The sequence below is a fragment of the Bison bison genome, unplaced genomic scaffold (assembly GCF_000754665.1).
Source record: "Bison bison bison isolate TAMUID 2011002044 unplaced genomic scaffold, Bison_UMD1.0 scf7180017864171, whole genome shotgun sequence".
Lineage (NCBI taxonomy): Eukaryota > Metazoa > Chordata > Mammalia > Artiodactyla > Bovidae > Bison > Bison bison.
Window position 1 is genome coordinate 795,763 of NW_011494743.1, and position 12,974 is coordinate 808,736.

A 12,974-nucleotide genomic window follows, 5' to 3' on the forward strand; every position below is an offset into this window, starting at 1 on the left:
GACAGGTAAGGTGGTCTGGTATTTCCATCTCTTTAACAATTTTCCACAGTTTTCTGTGATTCACAGAGTCAAAGCTTTTAAGGTAGTCAATGAGGCAGAAGTAGACGGTTTACTGGAACTCCCTTGCTTTTTCCATGATCCAATGAATGCTGGCAAATTGATCTCTAGTTCCTCTGCCTCTTCAAAACCCAGTTTGTATATGTGGAAGTTCTCAGTTCACATACTGCTAAAGCCTAGCTTGAAGGATTTTGAGAATAACCTTCCTAGCATGTGAAATGAGTATAACTGTCTGGTAATTTGAACATTTTTTGGCATTGCCATTCTTTGGGATTAGAATGAAAACCAACCTTTTCCACTGCTGTGGCCACTGCTGAGTTTTCCAAATTTGCTGATATATCGAGTGCAGCACTTTAACAGCATCATATGTTAGGCTTTGAAATAGCTCAGCTGGAATTCTATCACCTACACTAGCTTTGTTCGTAGTAATTCTTCCTAAGGCCCACTTGACTTTACATCCCAGGATGTTTGGCTTTAGGTGAGTGACCATGCCATCATGGTTAAGACCTTTCTTGTATAATTCGTCTGTGTATTCTTGCCACCTCTTCTTAATCTCTTCTGATTGTTAGGTCCTTACTGTTCCTGTCCTTATTATGCCCATCTGTGCATGAAATTTTCCCTTGATATCTTTCATTTTCTTGAAGAGATCTCTGGTCTTACCCATTCTATTGTTTTCATCTATTTCTTTGCATTGTTCTTTAAGAAGCTCTTCTTATCTCTCCTTGCTATTCTCTGGAACTCTGCATTCAGCTGGGTATATCTTTCCCTTTCTCCCTTACCTTTCACATCTCTTCTTTCCTTGGCTATTTGTAAAGCCTCCTCATACAGTCACTTTGCCTTCTTGCACTTCTTTTTCTTTAGGATGCTTTTGGTTACTGCCTCCTGTACAGTTTTACAAACCTCCATCCATGGTTTTTCAGGTACTCTGTCTACCAGATCTATTCCCTTGAATCTATGCATCACCTCCACTGTATAATAATAAGGGATTTGATTTAGGTCATACCTGAATGGCCTTGTAGTTTTCCCTACTTTCTTCAATTTAAGGCTGAATTTTACAATATGGATTCATGACCTGAGTCACAGTCAGCTCCAGGTCTTGTTTTTACTGACTGTATAGGGCTTCTCTATCTTGGGCTGCAGAGAACATAATCTGTTTTTGGTACTGACCATCTGGTGATTTACGGCCTTGAAATAAAAGGTTATAATGAATAAATATATATAATAGAATAATAATAATGAATAATGGTGACCACAGCCATGAAATTAAAAGATGTTTGTTCCTTGGAAGGAAAGCTATGGCAAACCTAGACAACATAATAAAAAGCAGAGATATCACTTTGCCAACAAAGGTCCATATAATCAAAGCTATGATTTTCCCAGTAGTCATGTAGGGATGTGAGAGTTGGACCATAAAGAATGCTGAACATTGAAGAATTGATGCTTTTGAATTGTGGCACTGGAGAAAACTCTTGAGAGTCCCTTGGACAACAAGATCAAACCAGTTAATCTTAAAGGAAATCAACCTTGAATATTTAGAAGACTGGTGCTAAAGCTGAAGCTCCAATACTTTGATCACTTGATGTGAAGATCCAACTCACTGGAAAAGACCTTGATACTGGGAAAGACTGAGGGCAGGAAGAGAAGGGGGCGACAGAGGATGAGAAGTTTGGGTGGCATCATCAAAACAACGATGGGAGGGAGGGAACACAGCTCTGCCCATCAACAGATTTTTGGATTAAAGATATACTGAGCACGGCCCCACCCATCAGAACAAGACCCAGTTTCCCCCACAGTCAGTATCTCCCATCAGGAAGTTTCCATAAGCTTCTTATACTTTTCCTTCAGAGGGCAGACAGAATGAAAACCACAATCACAGAAAACTAGTCAAACTGATCACATGGACCACAGCCTTGTCTAACTCAGTGAAACTATGAGCCATGCCATGTAGGGTCACCCAAGATGGACCGGTCATGGTAGAGAGTTCTGACAAAATGTGGTCCACTGGAGAAGGGAATGGCAAACCACTTCAGTATTCTTCCCTTGAGAACCCCATGCACGGTATGAAAAGGCAAAAAGATAGGGAACTGAAAGATGAACTCCCCAGGTCTGTAGGTGCCCAATAAGCTACTGGAGAAGAGTGGAGAAATAACCCCAGAAAGAATGAAGAGACAGAGCCAAAGCAAAAACAACACCCAGTTGTGGATGTGACTGGTGATGGAAGCAAAGTGTGACTCTGTAAAGAACAATATTGCATAGGAACCTGGAATGTTAGGGCCATGAATCAAGGTAAATTGGAAGTGGTCAAACAGGAGATGGCAAGAGTGAACACTGACATTTTAGGAATCAGTGAACTAAAATGGACTGGAATGGGCAAATTTAACTCAGATGACCAGTATATCTACTACTGTGGGCAAGAATCCCTTGGAAGAAATGGAATAGCCCTCATAGTTAACAAAAGAGTCCAAAATGCAGTACTTGGGTGCAACCTCAAAAATGACAGAATCATCTCTGTTCATTTCCAAGGCAAACCAATCAATATCACAGTAATCCAAGTCTACGCCCCAGCTAGTAATGCTGAAGAAGTTGAAGTTGAATGGTTCTATGAAGACCTATAAGACCTTCTAGAACTAACACCCAAAAAGGATGTCCTTTTCATCATAGGGGACTGGAATGCAAATGTGGGAAGTCAAGAGATACCTGGAGTAACAGGCAAGTTTGGCCTTGGATTAAAAAATGAAGCAGGGAAAAGGCTAACAGAGTTTTGCCAAGAGACTGCACTGGTCACACCAAACACCCTCTTCCAACAACACAAGAGAAGACTCTACACATGGACATAACCAGATGGTCAATACTGAAATCAGATTGATTATATTCTTTGTAGCCAAAGAGGGAGAAGCTCAATATAGTCAGCAAAAACAAGGCCAGGAGCTGACTGTGGCTCAGATCATGAACTCCTTATTGCCAAATTCAGACTTTAAATTGAGGAAAGCAAGGAAAACCACTACGATCTAAATCAAATCCCTTACAATTATACAGTGGAAGTGAGAAATAGATTCAAGGGATTAGATCTGACAGACAGAGTGCTTGAAAAACTATGGATGGAGGTTCATAACATTGTACAGGAGGCAGGGATCAAGACCATCCCCAAGAAAAAGAAATACAAAAAGGCAAAATGGTTGACTAAGGAGGTCTTACAAATAGCTGAGAAAAGAAGATAAGCTAAAGGCAAAGGAGAAAAGGAAAGATATAAGCATCTGAATGCAGAGTTCCAAAGAATAGCAAGGAGAGATAAGAAAGCCTTCCTCAGTGATCAATGCAAAGAAACAGAGGAAAACAATAGAATAAGGAAGACTAGAGATCTCTTCAAAAAAATCAGAGATACCAAGGGAACATTTCATGAAAAGATGGGCACAATAAAGGACAGAAATGGTATGGATCTAACTGAAGCATAAAATATTAAGAAGAGGTGGCAAAAACACACAGAAGAACTATACAAAAAATATCCTCATGACCCAGATAACCATTATGGTGTGATCACTCACCCAGAGTCACACATCCTGGAATGTGAAGTCAAGTGGGCCTTAGGAAGCATCACTACGAACAAAGCTAGTGGAGGTGATGGAATTCCAGGTGAGCTATTTCAAATCCTAAAAGATGATGCTGTGAAAGTGCTGCATTCAATATGTCAGCAAATCTGGAAAACTCAGCAGTGGCCACAGGACTGGAAAACGTCAGCTTTCATTCCAATCCCAAAGAAAGAAAATGCCAAAGAATGTTCAAACTACTGCACAATTGCACTCATCTCACATGCTAGTAAAGTAATGCTCAAAATTTTCCAAGCCAGGCTTCAACAGTATGTGAACCACAAACTTTCAGATGTTCAAGCTGGTTTTAGAAAAGGCAGAGGAACCAGAGATCAGATTGCCAACATCCGTTAGATCATCAAAAAAGCAAGAGAGTTTCCAGAAAAACATCTACTTCTGCTTTATTGACTATGCCAAAGCCTTTGACTGTGTGGATAACAACAAGCTGTGGAAAATTCTTAAAGAGATGGCAATACCAGACCAGACCATCTTACCCGCTTCCTGAGAAATCTGTGTGCAGGTCAAGAAGCGACAGTTAGAACTGGACATGGAAGAACAGACTGGGTCCAAATTGCGAAAGGGGTATGTCAAGGCTGTATATTGTCACCCTCCTTATTTAACTTTTATGCAGAGGACATCATGCAAATGCCAGATGAATGAAACACAAGCTGCAATCAAGACTGCCAGGAGAAATATCAATAACCTCAGATACGCACATGACACCACCCTTATAGCAGAAAGTAAGGAAGAACTAAAGAGCCTCTTGATGAAAGTGAAAGAGAGAATGAAAAAGTTGGCCTAAAACAACATTCAGAAAACTAAGATTATGACATCCAGTCCTATCACTTCATGGCAAATAGATGGGGAAACAATGGAAACAGTGTCAGACTTTGTTTTGGGGGCTCTAAAATCACTGCAGATGGTGACTGCAGCCATGAAATAAAAAAACACTTTCTCCTTGGAAGAAAAGCTATGACCAACCTAGACAGCATATTTAAAAGCAGGGACATTACTTTGCCAACAAGGTCCATCTAGTCAAAGCTATGAAATACATACATTTCCAGTAGTCATATATGGATGTGAGCTTTGGATTATAAGGAAAGCTGAGCACCAAAGAATTGATGCTTTTGAACTGTGGTGTTGAAGAAGACTCTTGAGAGTCCTTTGGACTGCAAGGAGATCAAACCAGTCCATCCTAAAGGAAATTAGTCCTGAATATTCGTTGGAAGGACTGATGTTGAAGCTGAAACTCCAATACTGTGGCCACATGATGTGAAGAGCTGACTCATTTGAAAATCCCCTGATGCTGGGAAAGACTGAAGGCAGGAGAAGGGGAAAGATTGAAGGCAGGAGGAGAAGGGGATGACAGAGGATGAGATGCTTGGATGGCATCACTGTCTCGATGGACATGAGTCTGAGCAAGCTCTGGGAATTGATGATGGACAGCGAAGCCTGGCATGCGCAGTCCATGGGGTCACAAAGAGTTGGATACAACTGAGCAACTAAACTGAAATTGACACAATGGACGTGAGTTTGTGCAAATTCCAGGAGATAATAGAGGACTGGGAAGCCTGGCATGCTGCAGTTCATGGGGTCACCTAGAGTCAGACATGACTTACTGACTGAATAACAACAATGAATAACTAATATTTCCTTTTTTCCCCTAAATGTAAGTGTCATGTAGAAACAAAGTAAAAACACAAAATGTCCCATTCTGAACAAAAGATGTTCAATTAACTCAGGGTTTTGTTTCCATTCTGGTTTATAAGAACCTGGGCCTTTGATTTGGCGAACCTGCCACCTCTATGGCGCACAGACCACACCTGTGGGTGACCACTGTCTGCTTCCCGAGGTGGTGGCTTTTCTGTCATGCTCGCCACACAGCCTGGTGATCCAGGAACATCCAGCTTCCTACCCTACAAATGAATTCCTATCCTGTGAAGAGCATCCAGATAAGTATTTTCTTCTCTATTGATTAAAAGGCAGTGCTTAGGACTTCCCTGGGGGTCCAGTGCTTGGGAGTCCACCTGCCAATGTGGCGCACTCGGCTTTGATCCCTGGTCAGGAAGGATCCGACATACTACGGGGCAACGAAGCCCAAGGCCCCCCACTCCTGAACGCGTGCTCCAGAGCCTGTACTCTGCAGCAAGAGAGCAGTCCCTGCTCCCCTCAACTAGAGAAAGCCTGCGCGCAGCAACAAAGACCCAGCACAGCCACAATTTTTTAAAAAAGGAAATGTCTAGATCAACTTCGGACATTTCTGAAGGGGCAAAAACAAGCACATGTTTTTATTTCATCGCTTTAAAAGTTAATGTCTTAAAAAAGAGAGAAAAACTAAACACTGCAGCAGTCACAGGTAATGAAAAGAGGTGTACTGATTTGATTCGTGTGCTTCCTCGTCACTCTGCAAACTTTCGGTGTTAAGATATCATTTAGGGCTGACTTGCTTTATCTGTGGATTTTAAGAAATCTGAGGACACATGTTTTGCATTTTGACTTTTTCTTTTCTTACTGTTTGCATACAAAAGCAGGCCTGTGAAAACAGTTGAATCTAAAGATCACAGGTCACCCGAATTTCTCTAAGCTCATACCTTTTAAACAGTGGTCTGTTTCTTTCCATACTGAAGAGAAACCTCAAGGCTCTGAATGCGTAACACTGGAAAATAGAAGGATATGTGATTCTCAAATGGTAGCTCAAGGAAGTAAAATGTTTTCAGGATAGAATGATCACGAAGCGGACACTAACGTGGCTGTACAGTGAGCGTGGCTGGTGGCTGCAGGAGCCACAGCTCGTAACTGAAAACAGGGGACAGAAACACCAGAGTTCTGGTGTTTAAAAAGCATTTGCCCTGTGGAAGGCTTGCGGTCTGGGCCTTGTTTGATTCGGTGCCTGTCGTTAGTTCCTTTCTAGAACGTATAAAAGGAGCACAGAGACAAGAAATAAAACTCCTGTGCCGAGAAAACCAAATGGCACAAGACTTCCAGGAGCTCGAGGTTTATTTTGTTTCTAGCCTGCTACATATGCCTCAATATTTATATAGTTTTCATGAGAAAATAAACCCTAGAAATGATGGCATATAAAAATATCCACAGGCACAGTGGACTCCAACTTGACAAATTGGTTTCTTGAGTAAAGTCTAAGGCAGTCCCCAGATAGCACCATCTACAGTCACTCCCGAGAACACTCAGAAGAGGCCTGTGAGGGTTCACCAGAGAAAAATAAACACTGGAAAGTCTGCAGTGCTGAGAAAAGAGAGCAAGAGAGCCCTGGGCCTGCAGCTATACCTGTACCCGAGGCCACCACAAGGGTGACTAGCGTCTGCTGAATTCAAGTCTGGAATCATCTCATAAAATCAGTGACCTAAATATAGAAGGGTCGCAAACAAAACGGCCTGGGAAAGTCAGGCAGATAACAAGACGACACAAAGGAGCCTGGTGAGAAAGCAAGCGGCTATGAGAAGTGGGGAACCTGTGTGTGTCTTGAGAGAATTTCTGTAAAAATTCTTTAAAACCCTCTGATGACCTAACAGGCTGCACGTCCAGTAGACGGTGGACTTGTCCTGTTCTGGCACAAGGTCGGGCCTCTGTGCTCCCTGAGAGGCAGTCATCCCCACACCTGTGTGTTCTCAGTGGCAGCTCTGTCTGCCAGCCCACAGACACCACCACAAATTCTCTGAGGGTCTGACGATCATTCTGGGTGAGAGCCCTGAAGTCAGCTTGAAGGCAAATGTCACATTTTACTTCCTTTTCTAATGACTTGAAAAAAGGGATAAGCTTCAACAGCTGCAAAGGCTTCCTCTGACTCTGATTTTATTATTCCAATGTCTCGGGGAACACTTGCCCTCTGGTGTGCCATATAAGATCCTGCAGAATGAGACCCCTTCTTACCCACCAGGCCCCCTCTCCCAAGGCACTCCCCCTCCTCCTTCAGCCCCACACACCTGCCCTAAGCAAAGCACGCTCTAAGCCGCCAGGCCTTCGTGCTGTGTCCATGCTGTTCTCTGTGTATGCTCATCCGCTCTGGAGTAGGAGCCACGCGTGTCCACTCCACCCCTTCACTCACCCAACCAGCACCTTCTCATCTATTGAGATCCATTTTACAAGTCTGCCTTTGTAAGGGAGAAAGGCTAGTGACTGCGCTCCATGCTTAAATACAGCACATAATTTCCCACCCCACCCCCTGCCTTCTTTTTGCTGATATACAAGCGATATTTTTAAAACAAAGAACTTATGGATAAGCAAAAAAAAATCTAAATAAAATCACCTATCTCCCTATGGAGAAACTACTATTAAATCTTTTACACTGTTTTGACAGCATTTCTTTCCATTCCAGCCTCTCTCACCAGGTATTTTTCCCTCACGGTCAGTACAGGGGACCAGTGCTAACCTACAAGCTCTAAAAATCATACCTCCTATTATCAAAATTTCCCCAGATTCCAGTAACTTGATATTAAAGAATAATAGGTATGTTTATTACCTGTAATAGATTAGTTTTTGCTGCATTCTTTTGTTTGTTGGGTAAAATTAATTTTGCTATTGTATATACACCATTTTCCTGGAAGAATAAAGATGCCATGTTATGAGCGAGCAAGAAGAAAAGAACAACTTTAAAACATTAAAGAAGAACTGTTAGTATAATTTTGGAACCATGAGTCAATTTTATAGGATAATACTAAAGATGTTAATGTAATGTGTTTAAACATCAAAGGGTATGACCACATCTTAAAATTTCAACTGTCATTAAAGATGATAACAAAGTACATCAATTAAAAGTGATTTAAATACTTTAAAAACAAAGAGTAGGAACCAAAATGTGAGCAGAGTTAAGGGACCCCAGTATTTCTATATTTTGCATTTTAAATATAAAATTATAAAATACAATTATAATATATAAAATATTTCTCCCTTTATTGTTTTGTTAATTAAACAATACATGGAGATAAATGAGTATAGAAAAGAGAAAATTAAGAGAAAATATATTTTTAAAAATGAATGCTATTTGTATAAACAATTAACATCTTTCTAGACTTATTCTAATACAAATATACACATGGAGAAGTGAACAAAATGTACTGCCTTACCCATACTTTTGTATTATCTATTAAATACATAATTTACTAAATTCTCTACGTGGACATTTATAACTGTGCAGAGTTTTACTGCCTTACTGCATTCAGTCTTTTATAAAAGAATCTATTTTTAACTGGAGGATAACTGCTGTACAATTCTGTTGTAAATATTGCATTGTTGGTTTCTGCCGCACATCAACATGAATCAGCCATAGGTATACACATGTCCCCTCTCTCTTGAAGCTCCCTCCTCGCTCCCACCCCGTCGCACCCCTCCAGGTTGTCACAGAGGTTGTCTGCACTCCCTGCATGATACAGCAAATTCCCACTGGCTACCTATTTTACATATGTTTCCATGGCACTCTTTCAGCTTGTCCCTCCCTCTCCGTCCCCCACTGGGTCCACAAGTCTGTTCTCTGTGTCTGCATCTCCATTGTTGCCCTGCAGATAGGTTTATCAGTACCATCTTTCTATATTCCATATATATGTGTTAATATACGATATTTGTTTTTCTCTTTCTGACTTACTAGCTATTATGTGAATTAGTCTTACGGTTTCCTTGTTTTATACGTGACAAAGTCAAAGCTTAGGCGGAATACTTTTCCAGAGGCCAAGCCAGCAAGTTAACAGTAATGGGACTGAGCTTCCCCCTGCCTCACCAGCCACCCTGACCTGCTGAATTCCTCAGGGACTCTCATCACTGCTGACCTGATCCTTACTAACATTATGAATTTATATATTTTTAAGTTGATGTACTGACCCCCCAAAAAAAACGTTTCCTCTGTAAAATCCAACAAACAGGAAGTAACTTTTATAACAGAAACACATTACAGGGTTGTATACAAATGTGTGTATTTATGTACACACACACATACATATGACTCTATATGTAGTAAGTTGGTTACTGAATGATGCTGTGTGTGCTTTGTGAAATTAGTCCCTCAGCAATAAATATTTTTGTTTGCTGTGTTTCATCCATATGACCCCCCCATCCCACTACTGGGCATATACCCTAAATAACTTGACGTCCTCTTGGCTCATGGCATCCTGTGTGCCCCAAATTAAAGCAGTTCAGGATAGCTGTTTTAAAAAGGATAAAGAGAATGAAATAAACTGCATATAATATAAGAAATAAACACCATCAGTCAACTACATGGCAGTTCTCTGAAAGCTAAGTGAGTTAACAGGGGAAGGACAAGAATATAAAATGGAATCCTGCATATTAGCTAAGATATTACAATATTTTAAGACCACGTTGCTGGGACCACAGAGGCCATGATCTGGGATACCGGGCCGCCTGCAGGGGGCTCCCTGCACGGCGGCGTGGCCCGGCACCACCCCCCCCCGCCCCGCCCTCTCCACCTGCACCACCTGGTGGGCATTGCTGTCGTCCAGCACCAGCTCCGTGAGGGCCGCACAGCAGGCTGCAATGAAAACCACCAAACACCGAGTCTTTCATGCCCACGGCTGCACTTGCATGGTTACACCAGCACTCTCACTCTCTGCCTCAGAGAACTTCACTGGCAGGGTCATTCCTCAAAAAACACTAATTTTCTGGGCCTTCCCTGGTGGACCAGTGACCAAGACTCCACATTCCCATTGTAGAGGGCCCAGGTTTAAGCCCTGGCCAGGGAGCTACATTCTACATGATGCAACTAAAAACCCCGCATGCTGAAATGAAAATCAAAGATTCCGTGTGCTGCAGCAAAGACCTCATGCACCCAAATAAAGAAATAATTTTTTAAAAGAGTTGGTTTTAAAACAAACACTGATTTCCCCTCTGGTACATCTCTGGGGAAAGGCAGCCGAGCTGTGCTGGCCGGTGTCTGTCTTCTCCATGTAACCCAAGTGTGCGCCCACCCCAGGCCTCCTGTGTGCTGGGGGAGGCGGGCAGGCACCATCCGCCCTGAGCCCAGCACAGGCCCTCATGGAGCAGGTGCATAGTGCACATCCACAATGGTGGACAAATAGTGTGCACTTTAAATACACTATACAAAGTAACCTTTACAGTCTGAGCATGAACTGTTTCAGAGGGCTGATACACTAGGGCATGGAACTTGTAAGAAGAAGGGGCCAGGAGTCCAACTCCTGGTTGTGCACCTGTCCAGAACACAAAGTCTGGGGTGTCGTTAACCTGCAGTTCCAACACTGGTACCAAGAAGTTTCGAGCATCCACATGAATTTAACTTCACAGTTTTTATAGTTATAAATTGGGCCTAATTAATATTATCCTTATAATCTTAGAATAATATAAAGTTAAACAGTATCAAATAATAAAACATAATAATGTGATATAAATACCTGCTTGAAGAGAGAAAGTATTTTCTTGTATTTCCCGAGGGCTTAAATCTTCTGACAAATGAAGCTGCTGGATTCGGCCAGCCGCATTGGCACTAGACAGGCTTCCAATGGAGGAACGATCAGAAACAAAATTTCTGTCTCTGAAAAAGAAAAGTCAATGCACAGGCCGATTTACCAATGGCAGTTCACGGTCAGTGCTTTCTGGTTTCCATTTGAGAAATCTTGCCTCTCCCAGATCATCAAGTTTTCTCCTATGTTATCTTTATTGTTTGACCTTCCAAACTACCCAGACATGATTTTTGTGTACGGTGTGATGTAGGAGTCATCTCTCTCTGTTGCATTCAGCCGCCTCTGTTTTGAACTTTTTTCCTCTGCCATTTACTTGAATACATCTCGGTCTTCATTCTGCGGTTTGTCTTTTTCCATTAAATGTCAGTCTTCTTTTATCTTAGGGAAGTTCTCTTCTATTAGATCACTGAGGCTTTGCAAAATTTCCCTTCGTTTCATTCTTTACCTTAGGGATGTTAATTACCCACATGTTCCGCGGCCATATGCTTCATTTTCCAGCTGCTCTCGCTCCCTCGTCCCCTTCCCTTGTGTGGTGTGTAATGTCATCAGGCACGCCCTTCCTTTCACTGACTCCACATTCTTCCTTGTCCTGGGTTTGTGCATTAAGTTCTCATCTCTCCCAGCTCCACAGTCATCCTGCTCTCCTTTGTACTGTTCTATCACCTCACCTTCAATTTCATTTCATAAACTTCACGGTCTGTTCGGTCTTTAACAAAACAAAGCATTGGATTTTCTATTTACTTGGTGTAACACCTTCCACAGCAGATTATTTATCTGTCTTTATTTGCTTTGCTGCCTTTTGTTTTACATGATTGCCCAGAGTTGTTTTTTGTTTGTTTTTTCATGTTTATTTGTCATGACAGCAGCTCTACCTAGATTTCTATATGCCCAAATATAACGTGGATGGAGTCTCTCCGGCCTCCCTCCTGAGTCACCCAGGCCCTCTGTCCTTCCTTTGGGGAGCACAGGGAAGACAGTGGAGCCAGGTCTAGGGATAGTCACCATCAGTGATCTTCAATTATGATAAAACTTGAATGTCAGGGACCACTGTGCCTGATCAAGAGCACAGAGCCTTTTAGTTACTGCCTCTGAGTTTGGGACTGCAGGTGGATGGGCATGACTAGATCTCACGACACAGCCTGTTCATACTCCAGCCAGCAGACAACCTGGCAGCCTCATACCAGCTCCAGGCAGCCAAGCTCTGAAAGGATACTGTTTACCCAGCTGGGGTCATAATTCTCCCAGAGCACTGAGTAATGTTTAACACAGAAGAAGTGTTGACATAAAGCATCTTTCCAGGGAAGAGATTTCTAACATTGTACCACAGAAGTGGACTGGGAAAATTACTTTTTTTAGATGTAAAAGAACCCTTTTCTATCAAGAATAGTTATGGCTTGAACAAAATAGGAAAATAGTGCCTTATATTAAACTCAGTTCTGTGCAGGCACTGTCCTTGAAATATTGCTTAACTATTATATAATTTAATTTTATCATCAAGAAAATAGCTCCTCTCCAAGAGGCCTCCCCACAGCTACTGTAATAACTATCATGGAACAAAAATCACCACCACCACCACCACCATCATCCTACAGACTCAAGCGGGGAAAAATCATCTGCAACCAGAGTTACCCTGACTATTAGGCTAACCCATCATGCCACATTACTAATGAAAGATTTATAATTTAAACTTTAAAGTATTTGAGATTTTTGTGTGATATTCATGAAAACAAGAAGGTTGTCAACAGTCTACACATCTTTTCCTTGGTTTTGGTAAGGACAGAAATTGTTGAGAAAGCTACTGCTCAGATCTCTAGCCTATTCTTACACTTTGGAAAGTTCCCTCAGAGAATGGAAGTGATGACACACGGCTCCACAATATCAAGTTACAAGGCAC

At 41.9% G+C, this 12,974-nt stretch overlaps 1 protein-coding gene across 4 annotated transcripts in view; it reads right to left on the reverse strand.

The window, feature by feature from the left end:
• Positions 1 to 12,974, reverse strand: part of NEK10 (NIMA-related kinase 10) — a 272,823-nt gene that overhangs the window by 173,973 nt on the left and 85,876 nt on the right. For all 4 annotated transcript variants that reach the window (XM_010842043.1, XM_010842042.1, XM_010842040.1 and 1 more), the window contains 4 exons: positions 11,012 to 11,151; positions 10,073 to 10,134; positions 8,119 to 8,196; positions 6,233 to 6,297 (listed from right to left, as the gene is read on the reverse strand). In XM_010842043.1, the coding sequence (XP_010840345.1) occupies positions 6,233 to 6,297; positions 8,119 to 8,196; positions 10,073 to 10,134; positions 11,012 to 11,151 (345 nt within the window). The remainder of the gene's footprint in view (positions 1 to 6,232; positions 6,298 to 8,118; positions 8,197 to 10,072; positions 10,135 to 11,011; positions 11,152 to 12,974) is intronic.